Source organism: Lycium barbarum, chromosome 2 (genome assembly GCF_019175385.1).
Source record: "Lycium barbarum isolate Lr01 chromosome 2, ASM1917538v2, whole genome shotgun sequence".
Lineage (NCBI taxonomy): Eukaryota > Viridiplantae > Streptophyta > Magnoliopsida > Solanales > Solanaceae > Lycium > Lycium barbarum.
Genome location: NC_083338.1, coordinates 7,203,597 through 7,224,024, shown reverse-complemented (window position 1 = coordinate 7,224,024; position 20,428 = coordinate 7,203,597). Strand labels below are relative to the sequence as shown.

The 20,428-nt window shown below is 34.7% G+C and overlaps 2 protein-coding genes across 2 annotated transcripts; both read right to left on the bottom strand.

Annotated features, from left to right (window-relative positions):
• Positions 1-235: 235 nt before the first annotated feature.
• Positions 236-4,174, bottom strand: LOC132626028 (large ribosomal subunit protein P1y-like). The gene is made up of 4 exons (XM_060340737.1): positions 4,039-4,174; positions 2,581-2,663; positions 1,062-1,274; positions 236-440 (listed from the first exon to the last, which is right to left on the bottom strand). Exons 2-4 carry the CDS (start codon positions 2,647-2,649, stop codon positions 387-389), a joined length of 336 nt encoding a protein of 111 aa, XP_060196720.1. The 5' UTR covers positions 2,650-2,663; positions 4,039-4,174; the 3' UTR covers positions 236-386.
• Positions 4,175-5,610: 1,436 nt separating this feature from the next.
• LOC132626026 (GTP-binding protein BRASSINAZOLE INSENSITIVE PALE GREEN 2, chloroplastic) lies at positions 5,611-10,777 on the bottom strand. Its single transcript, XM_060340736.1, has 3 exons — positions 9,438-10,777; positions 8,126-8,293; positions 5,611-6,722 (listed from the first exon to the last, which is right to left on the bottom strand). Exons 1-3 carry the CDS (start codon positions 10,647-10,649, stop codon positions 6,342-6,344), a joined length of 1,761 nt encoding a protein of 586 aa, XP_060196719.1. The 5' UTR covers positions 10,650-10,777; the 3' UTR covers positions 5,611-6,341.
• Positions 10,778-20,428: the final 9,651 nt, after the last annotated feature.

Genomic DNA, 20,428 nt, shown 5'->3' with positions numbered 1-20,428 from the left:
CCAAGCCTTGGATCAAAAATAAATGCAGAGTGCTATAATAGGTAAATCAAAATGTCAAGAGGGTCAAAATTTTATGTACTTGTCTAAAGCCTATCATTCAAAATATACCATATGGATGGAGCAGCAAAACACAATTAGGTGGATTGCAGTTATTGCACTGTTCGGATAAAGGGAAGTAATGGTCTTCACTCCTCGCCAGTACTAACTATATAAATAATGCAGTAAGATAAGGCAATAACCAACATAACAGATGTTCATAAATCATAACCTCAAGATTACATATAACTGTAACGAGAAGATCAAAAATCTCCTTAATAAGGGCACTATTACCAAGTTTCATCAACTTTCTAACAAAGAAAAACCAAAATTCATACTGAAAGGGACTCCTAATCGAACAGACCGAATCCCATGTCGTCATCACTTTCTTCCTTGGGCTCTTCCTGTTACACATTCCGACAAAATCAAACAAAAAGTTCAGAGAAATGCAGTGAAAATGAACTGCTTCTACTTTACCTATTTTCCCCTCCCGCACAAAAAAGAACTTACACAACAATTATAGGCTTCACGATTGAGAAGAATGATTAAAACAAAATTTCTTTACTTATCTAAAGATTCGATAAAAATATTACACATTATGATTAGAAAACTCTGACCATATTTCAAAAACTATTTTGCATCAAGCAGATAATTAACAAAACATGCTAGAACTCCCAAAGGAGATTCCACCACGTATTTATAATTACTTTTTTCCACCAAGAATCAATACCAAATCACCATCCCTTAATAGTAAGTTGTTATCCAAACATAAGTTTGGAAATAAGGACTTCTTCATTAAGACATTCCACCATTTATTCAATATTATCTTTTATCAACTCTTTGCCACTTTCCATTTTTCCCTAAAATTATTAATCCACTCTGTTTTCCATCAAGTGTAAATAATATTCAAAAACATATGTGAAAGAAGATTTCAGGATACACACTCATCAAAATCAGTTTTTTTCCATCAATCACAACAATTCTTTTTTATTCTTAAAGAAGTAAAAAAGAAACATGTTTATCACCTTCTTTTCCTCAGCAGCAGGGGCAGCAGCGGCAGCAGCACCACCAGCAGCGGGTGCAGCAACAGCTGCTGCTGCAGCACCACCACCACCAGCACCGACATTCATGATGAGATCTCCGAGGTTTTTCTTCTCAGCAAGCTTGGCAAACAGGAGAGGCCAGTAAGGCTCCACTGTCACATTAGCTGCTTTTACTAGAGTTGAAATTTTCTCAGCCTATTACCACATCAAAACACAAACAAATTCAATCAATGCAAACATCAAAACCACAATAAGAAAATGTTACACACGAAAAACAATAAAAATACCACTAATAGAAAATAATACACATAAAAACATGGGACTATAACGGACCCGTTTGGCAATAAAAATTATTCACTTTTTTCCAGAATAACTTTTCACTTTATTTGAAATCAGTGTTTGGGCATAAAAATTCCAAAATCCAACTTGAAGTTGTATTTCAAATTTGGCAAACAGCTTATAGCATGTCTTCCAACTCAAATTTCTCTTTTGAAGTTGTATTTAAGTACATTCAAGCATTCTTTGCAAAAAGTATAACTAAACACAACTCTATCCTCAACGCCAACTACATAAATTCCAAATAAAGTAAAATAGAAATCTATGGCCGGTCCTACTAAATATCACACAAAATGCACAATCAGAATAACACCAAACACGAAATTAAAACAGTATGGTTTGAAAAATCTATCTCTGGCTTCCATTTTGGATACTTCCATTTACACTATATATTAATAACCCAAACATTTTTAAAAGGAAAAACAATAGGATTAGAGAATATTACTCCCTCTATACCAAACCAATTTATGTGACACTTTTCGCTTATCGAGAGTCAGTTTGACTAATTTTCAAAGCTATATTGGATTAAATCAACTCAACATTTTAGAAACATAAACTTTGAATATTCAGAAGAGGTAGGGGTAGGCCAAAGAAATATTGGGGAGAGGTGATTAGACAGGACATGACGCAGTTACAGCTTACCGAGAACATGACCTTAGATAGGAAGGTGTGGAGGACCCACATTAGGGTAGAAGGCTAGTATATAAGTCTCGTTATCTTTCCTTATTAGTAGGCGCATTAGCGCATTATAATTTCTTGTGCTTTGATTTATGTTATTATTTGCTACTTTCTGTACTTTGATTACTCTATTTTATCTGTGCCGCTTTCGTGATTTGCATTTCCATATCGCTTTGAATTCCTTGATTATCCTGTTTTACTGTGTCGCTTGCATTATTTCATTGCAATATCGTTTTAAATCTTTTAACCTTATCTGACTCCCTTGTTGTAAACTTTGGATATTCAAAAAATATACAAAAAGTACTATAAGATGCAATTTTGCCCATGTCAATATGCTGAAAAAATACATTTTAGATTATTGATCAAAGTTCACATGGTTTGAATCTCGAGAAGCGGTGTCTCACATAAATTGAGACAGAGTACATAGTAAAACACAATCATAATAAAATTAAAACATCAAAAGCATATAAGGACAAGTGAATCTTACAGTGATTGGAATGTCCTCATCGTTGAGGATCAAGCATGCGTAAGTGCAAGCGACTTCTCCGAGAGACATACTGATTAGCTAACCTGATATTAACAGCGAAAGTGAGTCAAAAATGGTGAAAATTACATGAAAACGCTTAATCGTTTTGAAAATGTCAAAAAACAAACTTAAAAGCTAAAGACCGGTAACAATAATACGGAAATAATCAAAAGCACCTAAAAAATGAAGGAAAAACTGATAAAAATTACATGAAAATGCTTAATCGCTTTGAAAATGGCAAAAACTAAACGAAAATGCTAAATGAACTGTGAAAATCTCATGGAAATGTTCAAACAGACCAAAAAACTGATAAAAAAGCTTAGAAAACGGTTTAAACTATATCTGTAAGCTTAAAATGGCAAAAAAAATAAACGAAGATGCTAATGAACGGTGAAAATAAAAAGGAAATGTTCAAACACACCCAAAAATGAAGATAGAAATGCTCCCATAAAGGTGAAAACTATATGAGTAAGCTTAATTACATTTTAAATGATGAAACTGCTTAATCGCTATGCTAATGAACATTGAAAATAATACGGAAATATTCAGACGCGCCAAAAACTGAAGAAAAAAACTGAAAAAAATGCATAGAAAATGGTGAAAACTATATTATTAAGCTTAATTACATTAAAAGATGGTGAAAATTACATGAAAATGCGAATGAACGGTAAAAAATCACATGGAAATGCTCAAAACGCACCCAAAAATGAAGAAAATAACGATAAAAACGCTCCGAAGATGGTGAAAAACTATAAGCATAGGCTTAAAATGGAAATAAACTAAACAAAAATGCTAATGAACGGTGAAAAATCTTATTAGATGTTCAAACGCACCTAAAAATGAATAAAAAATACTCAGACGACGGTGAAAATTACATGAAAATGCTTAATCGCTTTGAAAATGAGAAACAAAAAAACAATAATGCTAATCAATAGTGAAAATCACATCTAAAAATGACGAAATAACTGATAAAAATAGTGAAAACTATATGCGTAAACTTACAATGGCAAAAAACATGCTATTAAACAGTGAAAAGCAAATGGAAATATTCAGACGCACTCAAAAATGAAGAGAAAACTGATAAAAAATGATGCAAACTATATGCTTAAGCTTAATTGCATTCAAAAATGACGAAAATTACATGAAAAATACTCAAATCGCTTCGAAAGTTGCTAATTTTAGCATGGAAATGTTCAAAACGCACCCAAAAATGAAGAACTAAACTCATAAATGCTCAAATATGATGAAAAACTATATGATTAAGCTTAAAATCGAAAGAAAAATCAATAATACGTAAATTCTTCAAACACACACAAAAAATGAAGAAATAAACTGATAAAACTGCTTAGAATATGATGAAAACTATATGATTAAGCTTAATTGCATTCAAATAGAGAGAGAAAAGTATCATCTTTTTACCTTAGAGAAGACGGCGAAGGAGTTTACGAAGAGTATGGAGCTAGGGTTAGGGTTTTGCAATGGCAGCAGTGATTATAAACTTATAAGGAAGAAGTTAACAGGCCCAATAATGATTCCGGCCCATTACCCAAAAAATGATGGAAAATCGGGTTTTTTAATAATGTCCAATCCAGCATAAGAACTTACATTCACGTAGCCACTTTTTCAATGTATATAGAAATATATAACTTTATATACTTACTGTAAATAATGTATAAGAAGTGTTTATGCATACGTTTACGCTGGTATATAATATTATACAAAGTTATAGAAGAGGGTCTTTATACATAAGAGGTGTTTATACATTCTTCTACATTGTATAAAATTGTATAATAATGGAGATCCGGTGGAGATATGTGATACATGGGGATAGTATGAAGAAGACGTTCTTCTCTAGTGGTATAAGGGAGAGGATGAAGGAGACGACCTTTCCGGTGGAGATACGGTGTAGATCTGGTCATACAACAAAGAGGGTGAAGGATACCTCTCCGGCGGCCTTTCCGCTGGCTACAACGGGTAATTATTTTATCCTAATTGGTATAGCGTGTAAAAATCTCATAATTTTTTCTGGAGGTATATTTACGCTTTATAATATCTCGCAAGTTATGTACATGGCCTTAAAGAACTTATGCCCCATTGAAGGGTTAAAATTAAAGACAAATCCATTTGAATGCAAAAATTAAACCAGCCCATTTGAAGGACAAACCGTGCAATCTCTTCTGGAAAATCTCTACCTCAATGGCTCTACAATTGTTTAAAATTTTTAATTTTTAGCCAGTTTAAATTTGATCAAATCCACCCACTTTTGACTCCATAAGAGAACCAAGTTTCATACTGAATGTCAAGGTAATAATAGTGTGGTCTAGCCACTTTTCAGTCTTATAATTTAATCATGGAGTTATAAATTCACAAGTGAAACTCCATGATATTTTGAAGTTTCATCTGTGAAATGTGAAATTCCAAGACACATATATTCATTCAGTTACAAGGGCTCAAAACTGACTTTTTTGTGAATTTTATCCAAAGTCAAGTGTGGCAAAATCAGCCACGAAAGTATAACTCGCCAAAAGTTTATTAAACCCCAATTTAGCCCATATAAAAGCTGGTTGATTAGAACTAAATATGTAGCTCATCTAAGAGGGTCAAGTTTCATACTGAAACTATTGAATATCCAATCTCCCCATACTTAAAAGCTAACAGGGTTTCGAAGATTTTTTTTTAAAAAAAGTTGTTCGAGATGGATTATAACGTATTAACACCAGCCCACTATGCTTAGCAATCACATAGGCGAAGCTATTGCAAAAATATAAAAAGACTAATGCACGAAGCATCTCACTTTCATGCACTCCAAGGTGCTGTAATATTAGCAGTCTATCACAAGCATCAATGTCTGATTTCACTGCTCGAACCTTTGAGCATGTATTCTCCATACAGAGTCCTCCACACATTAACAGGTCTAATAACACTACAAATGTTCTACCTTTGTAGTTACAAAAATCTTTGAACAAAATGATAGCAATACGGTCAAACATCTCTATAACTGCATCTTTTGTCAGGATATTTTTTTATTGCGGTAGCGAAATGTTATTTATAGAAAACATAAAATATAACATAACATGAATAATCTTTCCAAAGAAAACTTGACCGTTATAGTGAAACATTGTTATAGAGCATGACTACTATAGAGAGGTCACAATATAATGTCTATTTATACAAACTCATTAACAGCCAGAGAGAGCCTCCATGCATACAACTTATAAACTGCAGGGCTAAATATGATGCCTTTAGCAGTACAAAATGGATCAGATGGTAGAGCAGAATCAAAAATTGGTTTGTGTTACATATATCCTTCACCATTTAGCTTCATTTACGTAACCATTCATTTTTGTATCAATGCCAAATTTTGTCTACAATGAAGGTAAGAACAGCAGCTTCCACTTTCAGTTGAGGGTAAACTGATACAACCATCCCAAGAAAGAGGGTTTCCGATGCAATAGTGGACCTTGACTGCCTCTCCTTAATGCATTTCTCTGGTTTTGATGCCCCGAGAAATCATGGTAGAAAACATTAAAAGTTATTCAGGTCCTGAAGAGGTAACATCATAGGTGATTCTTCCCACTTTCAATCTGCATTCCGGTACTGGGACAAGCAAAGTACATTTCCCTCCGAGAAGGTAAAGAATTTTCTTTTTGGTTCCAAAATGAATAACGACATGCATCTGACGAACTTAGCAAGATTTCACCAGATAGTGAATGCTCCCAGTATTAGCAAGTAGTTGAAGCCACATCGACAGCTGATGGTTCTGCAATTTTTTCTGCATTAGAGTCGCTCAATTTCCTCTTCTTCTCACTACGGCGCTGCTTATTTGAGGCTCGGTCAGCAGTGGAAACAATTTTTGAAACAGTAAATCCAGCCACTTCAAAATCATATGATCTGTTTGGAAGTAATGCATTACGAACTATGACATCAACGCCGTCATATGTCCAGACACCTAATTTAGCCTCTCCCTTTAGTCCAATAGCAAACCAACCAAGACCAGAAGCAGCAATATCAACAGAACTTGAATCCCACGTATTCCCTCTCACGTGAAATTCCCTCTTCAACCATTCCCCTAGCTCCTCAGGTCGTCCCTCTCCAATCGGCGGCTGACATAATGAAAAAACAATACAGATCAGCCAAAATGTCAAAGCACCAAAGTAACTAATAGCCTGTTTGGCCAAGCTTTTGGCAATCCATAAGTGCTTAGTTTAGAAAGTTGAGGTGTTTGACCAAGCTTTAAGAGAAAAAATAAGTGCTTTTGAGCAGTAGTAGAAGCTGTTTTTCAGAAGCTACAAAAAGTAGCTAAAAGTACTTTTGGAACATTGGTCAAGCACAAAGTACTGCTCTAATATTGGCAAAAGTGTTTTTCAAATTGATTAGCCAAACACAAAGTGCTACTCTCGAAAAGTACCTTTTCAAAAAGCATTTTCTGAAAAAAAGCACTTCTCAAAATAAGTAGATTTTGGAAGTTTGGCCAAACAGACTATAAATCAGGTTTCTACATCAGCTAGGGACTTTTGAGTCAGTAGCCAAGCAATATAGGGAGACTTTTACAAATAGTATACTGAAGCATTTGAAGAATCTGGCCCCTGCTAGAGGGTCCTTATAAGAACCTAGGCCATCTAGCAAAGTATGCTTCATCATCAGTTCTCAACTCTAAATTGTAAAGCTATGAAAGAAAAACAAATGAAAGGAGCAAAAGTGTCATGAGACAACTGAATGAAGGATTCAGCAGAAAGATCTGGAGAAACCATGCTAGTTCAACTCAGATTCTATACTTTGACACATGGAAAAGATTTAAAACGCAGAGTGGAAGTTATGTAGGAATCAAACATGCATGTGGAAGTTTAAAAATTTGCTAATGCGGTATTATTGTTCATTTAATAAATTACTGGTCATAAAATATTTTTTTTTTGAGAATGAAAAAAGTGATTTTAAATGTTAGAGTAGCACTTTTTCTTGCCCCACACAGTTCCAAACATAGCATTAGTTTGCACTTTCCCTCCAATACTATGATTGGGTGGCCCAGATCTTCAGCAAATTCTCAAACTCTTTCATCCTAACACTCAAAATTCATGGACAGAAGCCAAGCGTCTTCAAGCTCGAGGTGGTCGCCACATGCTCTCATATTCAGAGACACAACAAATTTATCACCATCTACTGTTAACAATAGTCCCCCTTTTTATGCTTCTATTGAGCCGAGGGTCTCTCGGAAACAGCCATCCTACCTTGGTAGGAGTAAGGTCTGCGTACATTATACCCTCCCCAGACCCCAAGATGTGGGATTTCACTGGGCTGTTGTTGTTGTTGTACTGTTAACAATAGTATTTTTATCTCTTTTCTGCAGTTGAATGAAATTTACAACACTAGTATTGAACTTCGTGCAAAAGCAAAACAATAACAAGTGCAATATCATAAGCCTCAGAAAAAAAAAAGGGACTTCTTAAAAGTAATGATTTGAAATTAGAAAGAAAGAAGGAGAACAACTGATTACTAAAGAAAATAATACCTGCAGCTGATGCCCAAAATGTTCTTCTAGCATTGTGCTGACGTTCTCTGTCCTCCCCATATGAAGTGGAATCAGTGGGGATGCCCAAACTGTAACATACACAGAATCAACAGATAATTCTTCCACATCCAACCGCATGAGCCCACCTATATGAACTGAATGTCCTACCTGTCCACAGCAAATAATGAAATCATGAGATTTTTCAAGGTGGATGACGCAAACAAAACTAGAGAGAGCATTTTCTTCAAGTGAAGTTCTGTGCAAATGCATAGGTCGAACATCTGATGGAGGATACATGCAATGAAATGATAAACTTAGGTTGTATTTTCATATCTAAGATGATACAAGCAACCAAAACGGTCACATCTCCACGAGCATTTTGACAAAGCATTTTGCTTGACCAAAATCTTTTTACAAAATGGAAAAGAGTAATACATACTTCTGTTAGGCAATTAAGTTTAGAAGAAACAATCATAAGGGAATCATAAGTAGTTGATAGCAACATGTTACAAACACTGATATGCATTATGCAGGGGATAACTTAAGCCAGTATACCTGCCCGAGAATGAGAAAGAAATGATGAATTTTAGCATAAGTTGATTCCTTTTTTAACTTCTAATTATCTATTAACAAATCAGTGCAAGGATCAGACAAGACTAAGATGAGCATAATGAGATGGATTTGGTAAATTTTCATTATTTGCATGCCTTATAAGAAGCTAAGCAACGAAAACCTTTTTTTTTTTTTTTTGAGAAATAACTACGCAAGGAAAACTAAAGGAGCTTAAGTGATAAAGATCCGAGTTCCTCTTTCAGTACTTGTAGGACAATAGCACTTTTGGTCTCTCAGTTATTGGTAAAATTCATACTTTTGGTCATTCTGATATATGACTCAGTTTAATATCAAATTAGTTAAAGTGTGTGCTTTTGGTCTTTTATGTAGGAAATATGTTAAATTTGGACTATTTTTAGAAGTATAGTACCCTCAAATAAGGAGTAATAGTACAAACTTAGCATAACACGTGTAATTGAATGGTGGAACAGTTAAATAATCATGGAAATTTGTGAATACTCGCTAGCAAAGGGATTAAAAGTGCACAGTCCAAGTAATTGAAGGTTAAATGTGCTTAGCCACATATCACAAGGGCTAAAAACTTAGAATTATCAATAAATGAGGGACCAAGATAGAAGTCAGATTTCTTCGAAAAAGTACAAACAAAGTCAACAACACTCAATATTGAAAATGAAGTGCAATAAAAATCTTTTGCAGTAAAACAACACATTTTTAAGGAGCTTGGAGGAGAATTCTGAACCTTGATTCTATATGTCCTTGGCTTCAACTCCTTACTTATATGAACTAACTTCTGTTCTTCCCTAGTCAACCTTGTCGAAATCTGATGAGGATGTAAAAGTCCCGGGGTATCAAACAACTTGGCATTGCCCGGAAGCACCCCTTCTACCCTCAGTATCCCCAACGTAGTCCCCGGCACAGGTGCCTCCGTTAAATGACTTACATTCCCACCAGAAGACTTCCCTATCGAGTTAATTAACGTGCTCTTTCCGGCATTTTGTGCCCCTACTGCCCAAATATGCCCTCTGGGCCCCGCCAATCCCACTACATCATCAACCAAATTCTTCACTCCCCAATCCCTCACTGCACTAACCATATGTAAGCTCGTTAACCTAATCGCCCCGCCCTCTCTTGCCCTTGTTCTAACCCAATGTTCAAACCTAGTAGGCGACAACGAGCTAGGTAAAAGATCAATCTTTGTAACTACCAACACTATTCTAGGTACATTCCCGGATTTACCCTCCTTCCACGCCCGTGAATTCTCTTCTATCGTCCTAGAAACTAACTGAGCTACTTTCCTAGGAAACGAACCATCGAAATCAGATGCATCAACTACCATTAAAACAACCACCCTCGCCCCGCTACTCGACATCAACCTCCTACCAACAGTATGATCAAAATCAAAATCAGGCAATAAATTCTCGACACTCGGGTCTTTAACCTTCCCATAATGCCTTAAACTATGACACCTAGCACAAACAACTGGTTTTCCAATTTTCTCAACTTGGTTTTCAACATTTTCTTGATTTTCAAACTCATTGAGCAAACCCCTTTTTAAAGAAAATGATATTTCTGGTTCATCAACTATTGGACTCTTGTTAATGGATTCTTTATAATTTGGAGTTTTAACTGAAGGTTTAATGAAATAACCTGGTTGTTTTGGATCAAATTCTTGCATAGTAACACCACAACCAGGGCAAATGACATTAGAAATGGATTCTTCATAATTCCCATCTCTAGAAATTGATAAAGATTGAATCTTTGAAGTTGTAGAGTAGTTTTTGAATCTAAAAAAGAAAGGTGGGACAAGGGTTTTAGTAGGGTTTTGGGTATAAAGATTTTCAAGAATTGGAGGTAAAGAGTTGGGTGTATGAGTTGTGTGTGTATATGCTGAGATTGTGAATGGGAGAAGTAGTTTTTTTAGGTTTGATGGAGAAAGTGATCTGATTATCATTGTATCTATCTATGGTTTGTTCTTTCTGTTAATCTAAGGTTGTTTTGAGAGTTTGAGAAACATATTTCTTTCCACCTTTGAGGTTTAAGGCATTTGTTGTATTTGGGGCTGTCTAAAGTGGCTTAGGGTTCATTGATTTTCTTTTTCTTTTTATTTTGAGGTAATACTTTATTTAAGTGATAAATTAAAATGAAAATATATATTAATTAAGTAGTATTATAATTTAGTGATGACCACGTTCGTCAGCATATGTCATGTATTTATTAAAGGGAAAAGGGTCAAAAGTCAAAAATACATCTCGCGTCATTAAAGTTTTCAAATATACTCCCGTCTTAACAGAAATTTTCAAATCCTCCAAAATAATTCAGTTTCATTTTTTAAACTCACTCAAATATTTAAACCCGACCCAATAAATAAAAAACCTACAATCCTACAATCTCCTTTAAACATGTAGACCAGGGTGAAAAAATGTGATTGTAGGTTTTTATTTAGTTGGGTCAATTTTAAATAACAGAGCTAGTTTAAAAAAATAAAATTGGGTTAATTTGGGGGATTTGGGAATTTCTGTTAAGACGGGGATATATTTGAAAACTTTAATAACGTGAGGGGTATTTTTGACCTAAAATTAGTTCGGAAGATATTTTTAACCCTTTTCCCAAAATAGAGAGATATTTTTGACCATTTTCCCTTTATTAAATTTGTATAAATATTTTGTGTGTGTAAATATTTCCCCCTCGTGATTTGATTGAAACTTAACTAATGTCGCCTACCCTAGAGTGTCTTATGTTGTAAAATAAAATATATATGGATGTACCTTCTTACATAGAGCTTTGGGGACACGTAAAATTTGTGATGAACAAATATTTGTATGTTTTTTCCTTTTTTTTCATTTTGCAACTTGTAGCCCGAGGTCTTGCATATATAAAAGGAGAGTCACTCTCCTAATTAGGGGTGTACATGGACCGAGTTGGTTTTGATTTTTCAAATACCTAATTAAATTAATTGTATGGGATTTTTAAATTTATAAATCAAACCAAACCAATAAAATTCGGGTTTTTCAACTTCGGTTTTTCTCGGATTTTTCAGACTTTTCCCCAAAAAAGTCTTCATACAAAACATATGACTTTTACTTCAAATATTTCTTTAGTCCTAATAAGATACAACTATATAATTAAGGTGTTTCTTCATAAATTAACACAAAATGGGAGATGAGTGATGACGTTGTATTGAAATATTCAACAAAAAAGATAATAAAATCGGTTAAAATCAATATTGCCAATTAACAAGCCGTAAAGAAAATGACCATAATCTAAAAATACTAAGTCATGCTAAAATAAGTACGACTAATAAGTATTAATTACATGACAAAGAAAAAATTAAGTTATGTATTTTCACTCTCTAAACCAATTATGCAAAACTAAATAATAGATATCCAACGTTATTGTCATTCCTAGTGTTATAATTGATTTCTTTTGTTGGCATTAGGGTTGAGTTGGTTTTGGGTTTGAACTTTATTTGAGTTATTAACAACCATGGGACGTAAAACTTATTAACATTCAAAATTCTAAGTTCAAGCTTGAAATAATATGATAAAAGGCAAAAAACTATGAACAATTATAAGAAATATTTATAAATTACATTATAAATAAAATTTTTTATGTTTATAATATTTTAATAATTGAATACGTGTAATGTCGGGTTAGTTTGGTTCGGTTTGAATTTTTTTAGCTAAAACCAAATCAAACCAATTATGGTCGGCGTTTTTCTTTTTTCAACACCAAACCAAACCACTAGTCAGATTTTTTTTTCTGGATTTATTGGTTTGGTGCGATTTGTCAGTTTTCTTTGTACCCCCCTACTCTCAATTATGGATAGCACCTAGGATATAAGTAATCATTCGGTGAAAATATTAACAACCGGATGATCACATAAAATGAAAAGATATATTAGCAAAAATGTATATTATATACTATAAATACGCTTATTATACCCTTTTTCATACGCTATGTATATTCATATTATATACATTTTATGTATGATTTATGTATAATAAATGTATAATCAACGTATACTCAATGTATAAACACTAATTATACATATATTATACAACTTTATACACTATTTACACAATGTATAAATGACAAAAAACCTGATCAGAAAAAATATATTCTCCGGCAGTAACTTTTAGATCTAGTTAATTTTCAGTTAGATATGAAAGTTTATGTGTTTCCGGTGAGATTCAAACTATGCGCAGACAGAGGACATAAAGAAAAGATGATATGAGTAAAGAGATCTATTTAAATTTTTAAACTGGCGGTCTTCGGCAATGAACTTTAAAGCTCCGCTAGCAGATCTGTCTCCCTCACAACTCTCTTGGCCGGAAAAGCTTTAATTCTGGTTGTCCATTGTCTTGGTTATTTTGAGATCCACTCATTTATTGTGTTGCCCTATCATTGCTCCGACGAACGCAAGTCCTCAACTACTCTACCTATTATAAATCTCAAATCTGCTTTTACATTGATTTTCTCCGGTCGACGGGCAGCTCCGAAACGACAACCAGAGAGGAAAGAGAAAGAGAGATCAAAATGGAGCTGGGGGTGGCGGCTGGTGGATCGTCGTTGACGGTAGTGGGCGAAGTAGACATAGGAGAGGAGAGAGCCCTTTCAAAAAAATTATCCACGAAAGAATGGAGAGGGGAATGTGGGGTAAAATTTTAGGATTTGGCTATAGCATGTCTTTATTTTGGACCTAAAGTGTATTTCAGGTCATATTGTCCAAAGTTGGGCTATTTAAATTGCTGTCAGCCACACCATGTCCTTTTGCTTTGTAATACACCAACAACAAGTGAAATACAAAGTTTCTCCTTCCCAAAATTTTTCTCTATATTCTTTGCAATTATATAATTAGTTTTTATTACATCTTACTAGGGGGTTGGGGGATTGAATTAAAAGTGACAAATGAGTTTGTCAATTGAGTGTGAGTCCTTCAAGTTTTAAAAATTAGGTAGAAGGGACAATTAACTAATTAATGCTAATGAGATCAAACTTCATTAATAAGCTTTTTTCAGCAACCCCCAAACTTTTTACTTTTACACTTTTACCTCTACACTTATTATATCAAAATAAGGTTAAAAAGCTACCCGCCATATTTTCTTAGTCCTCTTCCCATGTCTAGCCATTGATGCTCAACCTATTTTCATCCTCTTCCTACTTTTTTCTTCTTCTTCTTCTTCTTCTTCTTCTTCTTCTTCTTCTTCTTCTTCTTCTTCTTCTAACTCTCCCAAAACGTTTTTGGATAGTAGATCCAAGATTGTATTTGTGTTTTTTGTTGCGAATATTTGTAGAGAAAAATTGTGGAAAAAAATATCAAAATATTATTGGGTTTGTTGGATTGTATTTGCTTCGTCCTTGAGCTTGGAATTACTTCAAAGGACAATTAATTAATTATTGGTAAGTGAAAAAGATTAATTTTTGTACATTCTTCAGCTGGGTTTAGCAAATCCAATCTGGTTGTTTCTGTCAACAACTTTCGTAGTTATCCGGACAACTCTGAAAGCTGTTGACTGAAACAATTGAACATTGTCTAACAAATATAGAAATTTCCCTAACAACTACTACAGTTGCCCGACAACTGTGTGTAGTTGTTGGACTACTGAATAGTTGATAGGACAACTAATTCGATAGTGGAACAACTTTTATAGTTGTCACAACAAATAGTTGGACAATTACAGAAGTTATCCCAACAACTACTAAAGTTGTCCGACAACTGTGTTTAGTTGTTGATTAACTTATAGTTGTCCGGACAACTAGTAAAATTGTGTAACAACTTATTAGTTGTTGGAATAAATAGTTGAATACAAAAGTCGTCCCGCAAAACTACTAAAGTTGTCTGACAGCTGTCGATGGTTGTGGGACAACCTAAAGAGGTGTAGGGATAAGTAACCAAGATTTTTAGCAATTTTGAAGATGTTTGATGAATAGCTCTCTCTTGTAAGACCACTGAAATATGTATTTTTGTGATATCTTCAGGTATTGTGATCATCAATGGAAGATCAAACAATAATAGGAGTTGATTTACCCGGTGAATGGGTGGAGAATGCTACTCGGTATACTTGGCGTTCGAAGGGTCGAGATATAGTACCAATAAAGATAAGAAAGGATGCTACGTATGATGAGTTGGTTGAGATCATCGTTTCTAGGTTTGGGTTAACTTGTGATAAAGATGATCTTTCCATTAGTTACATGCTCGGCTTCGCTGAAAAGCAAAAGGGATGTCCTGCTCCGATAAGGAATGATCTTGATTTGCAGTTTTATTTTTGTGATCCAAACAAGCCCATTCTAAGGGTATCTGTGGTTGAAAAAATGGTAGAGGCAACAGATTCAGTGCAAGTGGAACCAAATATGACAAATAACGAAGAACATCTTGTGGCTATGGATATTCCGACAAATGAAGGAGATGCACAATATCCTTTACCAATGCAAGGCAGCCACGTAGATAATGACCGCACAGGTTTTTATAAGTATAAAACTTTCAAGGACAAACACGAATTAATTAGTTTGTTGAAGCTTTCTTTCGTGAAGAAAGATCAAAGATTCAAACCAGTGAAGAATAGTGAAGATGTATATTGTGTTAGATGTGTAGATCTGGGTTGTGATTGGTGGTTACGAGCTACAAAACTTAAAAGTTGTGATAGATTTAAAATTGTCGTTTACCGCAACATTCACTCATGTGGGGCGCAACATCTTACAAGCCATTATCCACATACTTCAGTGGACGTCATTGGACAATACATACACCATATGTTCTTGAGCGGAAAAGGTCCATCCACAAAAGAAATAAGAAATACAACTCAAGTTAAACTAGGTTGTAAGATTAGTTACTGGAAGTCCTGGAAGGCCAGTGAGATAGCTAAAGCTATGATAAGAGGGACACCTGCCCACGGGTATGCAGTTTTAGATACTTACAGTTATATGCTTAGGCTGTAAATGAAGGAAGCAAGGCATCGCTGAAAGTTGATGACAAAGGGAGGTTCAAATATTTCTTTGTATCTTATGGATCTTGGATTAGGGGATTTGTGCATACGAGAAAAGTGTTAGCCGTTGATGGGACATTCTTAAAGGGGCCTTACGAGGGAGTTTTGCTATCTGTTGTGGCACAAGATATGGAAAATCATATTTTTCCTGTTGCATTTTGTATAGTCGATAAGGAGTGTGATACTTCATATGAATAATTTTTTTGAGAAATTTCTAGACATAGTCCCCAATACTACGGAGTTGTGCATCATTTCTGATAGGCATCAAAGCATAGGAAAATGGTATCAAAGATTTACTCTGAAGCACACCGCGAATGTTGCACGAGGCATCTTGCTGAAAATGCAAGAAAAGAATTTCATTGTAGGGATTTTCTTGGACATTTTTATCATGCAACTAAAGCATACCGTAGAGATCTGTTCAATGACCATTTTGAAGAAATCAGGTATATCAATGCACAAGTCACCGATTATCTTGAGAATGTTGGCTTTCATAAATGGAGTAGAGCATACTTCCCAGGAAACAGGTAAACTATCTTACTGGTTCAAATTCAAATATTGCAGGTACACAACAATTATTGCAGTTGTTGGAACAACTAAAACAATTGTTGGAACAACTGAAACAATTGTTGGAACAACTGCAACAGTTGTTCCAGCAACTGCAATAGTTGTTGGGAGCCTGCGGTCGTTTGTAGTCAGATTCTTAATAATTTGGCTTTTATATTTCAGGTATGATGCATTGACATCAAATATTGCTGAGTTTGTTAACTCAATGTTTAATAGAGAAAGAGAATTCCCCTTACTGCCCTATTCGATGCTATAAGTAGGAGGTAGTCAGAAATATTTCATGAGAGGCGGATGTCATACGTCAACTTAACAACTATCTTTATCCCTTCAGCTGAAAAGAAAATAATGACTAACAAGAATCTGTAAAATAAGTTATTGGTCCATCGAACAGATGAAGACATGTTCACCATTACTGGGGAAAGTGGGGTCTCAACGGTTGATCTACGAAGAAAAACGTGTTCGTGTCGAGAGTTTGACTTGGACAAAATACCTTGTTCACATGCTATGGAAGCGCTTAGAAGTAAATTCAGAGATGAATATGGAAAGATGTTTATGAGTACTCTTCTTCGTATTATAAGGTAGAGTCATACGTGCTTGCATATGCAGACCCAGTATTTCCAGTGCCAGCTGAAGAATTTTGGAATGCTCCTTCGGAGATTTTACAGAGACGAATACCTCCACCTGAAAAGAAAACCAAACGGGGAAGGAAACGGATGAAGCGGGTACCTGGAGTTGTTGAAGGATTTATAAAGAAGAGGTTTAATAAATGCTCCTTATTCTAAAGATTTGGCCACAAAAAACCTACATGCCCTACAAGACGAGATGGAGATGTAGGAACAAGTCGTGGTGTAGTTTCATGATTTTATGTTGTATTATTTACTATCCGTACATGGCATTGCTATTATTAGTGATTTTGGTTTAACAAACCTTTTTGAAGTATATTTTTGAGCTTGTGTTAATCGAGACATTTGATAAATTATGTTGTGTTAACGAACTCATTATATTAAAGTAGTCACCACCTGCTAATTGTTAGAGTTTTCTCAGCAATTTCAGTTGTTTTCCCACAACTACTATTATAGTTGTCGAACAACTTCTATAGTTGTTGCACAACTACTGAATTTGCTGGAATAATTCTTTTAGATGTAAGCCCACAACTTCAGTAGTTGTCGTACAACTAAAGCAATTGTTGGGACAACTACTAAAGTTGTCGAACAACTGATTGAGTTAGTGGAACAACTTATATAGTTGTTGCACAACTACTGAAGTTGTTGGAATAATTCTTTTAGATGTAAGCCAACAACTTCAGTAGTTGTCGTACAACTAAATCAATTGCTGGAACAACTACTGAAGTTGTCGAACAACTGATTGAGTTCGTGGAACAACTTCTGTAGTTGTTGGCACAACTAACGTAGTTGATGGGCATAAACTATGAATTATTAAGGATAAACCAAGTGATTCAATGATAATCGAAGATCAATCGAGCCATTTTAGGAATTATTAAGGATAAACCAAGTGAATAAATGATAATCGAAGATCGGTCAAGCCACTTTAAGAATTATTAAGGATAAACCAAATGAATCAATGATAATCGAAGATAGTTTATGTAATACTATTATTATTATTAAGGAAAAACTTAGTGATTCAATGATAATCGAAGATCGATCGAGCCATTTTAGGAATTATTAAGGATAAACCAAGTGATTCTATGATAATTGAAGATCGATCGAGCCATTCAATCAATTATTAAGGATAAACCAAGTGATTCAATGATAACCGAAGATCGATCGAGCCATTTTAGGAATTATTAAGGATAAACCAAGTGATTCAATGATAATCGAAGATCGATCGAGCCACTTTCGGAATTATTAAGGATAAACCAAGTGATTCGATGATAATCGAAGATCGATCGAGGCATTTTAGGAATTATTAAGGATAAACCAAGTGATTCAATGGTAATCGAAGATCGATCGAGCCATTTTAGGAATTATTAAGGATAAACCAAGTGATTCAATGGTAATCGAAGATCGATCGAGCCATTTTAGGAATTATTAAGGATAAACCAAGTGATTCAATGATAATCGAAGATCGATCGAGCCATTTTAGGAATTATGAAGGATAAACCAAGTGAATCAATGATAATCAAAGATAGTTTAAGTAATACTATTATTATTATTATTAAGGAAAAACTTAGTGATTCAATGATAATCGAAGATCGATCGAGCCATTTTAGGAATTATTAAGGATAAACCAAGTGATTCAATGATAATTGAAGATCGATCGAGCCATTCAATCAATTATTAAGGATAAACCAAGTGATTCAATGATAATCGAAGATCGATCGAGCCATTTTAGGAATTATTAAGGATAAACCAAGTGATTCAATGATTCTTTTAGATGTAAGCCAACAACTTCAGTAGTTGTCGTACAACTAAAGCAATTGTTGGGACAACTACCGAAGTTGTCGAATAACTGATTGAGTTGGTGGAACAACTTCTATAGTTGTCGGCACAACTAAAGTAGTTGTCATTCTTCACTCTATTTCAAGAATTTCTTTTGGTAGATGGAGTACCGTTGGGCATAAACTATGAATTACTGGAACAACTTAAGCAGTTGAAGGGATAACTAAACAGTTGCTGGGACAACTGAAGCAGTTGTTGAGCAACTACATAAATTATAGGAATAATTAAAGTAGTTGTTGGGACACTACAAAAAATACCAGAACAACTAAATAAAAAATTAACACAAGAACTAGTTGTCCATTAAATGAAATGACCATTAAATAAAGTACAAAAAGCAATCCCATACACAACCAATCCCCTAAGGTTTCAATTCCTTCTCAAGCACTGCAACAACATATCTTAGCCTAAAATTATCCACTTTGTTGTCACTGAGTTGTGTCATATCAGTCCCATTAAGAAGGTGATCAATAAATGCACAAGAGTACGGTCCACAAGCCTTCCTAGACATCTTTCTAGGGACATCCTTTAGACGCTCATACGACCACGCTTCATTTAGTAAATTTTCAGGCAAATAGTTGAACACTCCACTTTGCTTGAGTAGTTTGGGCCACAATTGGAGAACGGGTTGGATAAATGTAAGGAAAGTCTGCTCATCACACTCTTTAGTATTGCAATCATAAACTTGAATCAAGTCCTTCTCCATTAGAAATTCAATTGCAACAAAGTGTTTACACTTTATGTTCATCACGGTGCAAATTCTTTTTGCTCCATCCCACTTCCGACTATATGGGTAAGGTCTTATCCCAGAACAATAATCGATATGTCACTGTCGATCTCAAACAATGATTGTGCCTCATTCATTGGTGGGGCACTGTTCACCAAACTCTTGTCACTCAAAATCTTGTAGACATTATGCAAGTTGTCATAGAAGTTCAGATCCAAAATTAGGTCTGTTTGGGGAACCAAATCTATCTTTTGCGCATCAGGGACAAAATCTCATTAACATGCTGCAAAAGATAAAATCAATAAACAGTTCAATGTTAGTAACCAACAATGAATTGTAATTGTCCTACAACTACTGATGTTGGTGGACAACTGCAGTAGTTATCCTACAACTGCAATAGTTGTCCTATAACTGCTGCAGAGGTTGTCCTACAACTGCTAAAGTTGATGGACAACTGCAGTAGTTGTCCTACAACTGCAGTAGTTGTTGAACAATTCAAGTTATCCTTGTCCAACAACTTTAATAGTTAATACTAGGCTATGTCTCTATCAACTTTCAATAACAAGAACAAACTAAGAAAAGAAATTTAATATTAAAATATAATAAAAAGATTAGTGATATTACCTTGCACTCAAACGAGAAATTTGGATCAGTCATTGTAACACTCCGTAAATTTGGGTTAGGTGTGAATATGTAATAATCTAGTGTTAAGATGATATTATATCTATATGAATCCATTCTTGATGAATTCGGGTGGAAGATGGTCGTTTTGAAGTCAAACCAACAATTGAAGTTCTTATGGGCTCTTAAATTCGCCTAAGTTTTGGTAGGTCTGTCTTCTGGGCGATTTTCATGAAAATGTGTTGTGAATTTGGAAAACAATCCTTGATAAAAGTTGTAGATCTTTGAAATATATTTCCAATGGTAGGTCGCCCAGCCCGAGAAAAGTTATGTACAAAAAGTTATGTCCGTTTTACTGAAGGGTGCAAAAGCTGGAGAT

What these genes read in the sequence shown, in the direction of transcription:
- LOC132626028 (XM_060340737.1), bottom strand. Translation starts at nt 2,649, where the DNA reads ATGTCTCTCGGAGAAGTCGCTTGCACTTACGCATGCTTGATCCTCAAC. An exon ending in ATGAGGACATTCCAATCACT is followed by an intron (nt 1,275 to 2,580) that starts GTAAGATTCACT and finishes ATGTGGTAATAG; the next exon opens with GCTGAGAAAATTTCAACTCT. An exon ending in CTGCTGCTGAGGAAAAGAAG is followed by an intron (nt 441 to 1,061) that starts GTGATAAACATG and finishes AATGTGTAACAG; the next exon opens with GAAGAGCCCAAGGAAGAAAG.
- LOC132626026 (XM_060340736.1), bottom strand. Translation starts at nt 10,649, where the DNA reads ATGATAATCAGATCACTTTCTCCATCAAACCTAAAAAAACTACTTCTC. An exon ending in CAAGGACATATAGAATCAAG is followed by an intron (nt 8,294 to 9,437) that starts GTTCAGAATTCT and finishes TGCTGTGGACAG; the next exon opens with GTAGGACATTCAGTTCATAT. An exon ending in ATTTTGGGCATCAGCTGCAG is followed by an intron (nt 6,723 to 8,125) that starts GTATTATTTTCT and finishes TCATTATGTCAG; the next exon opens with CCGCCGATTGGAGAGGGACG.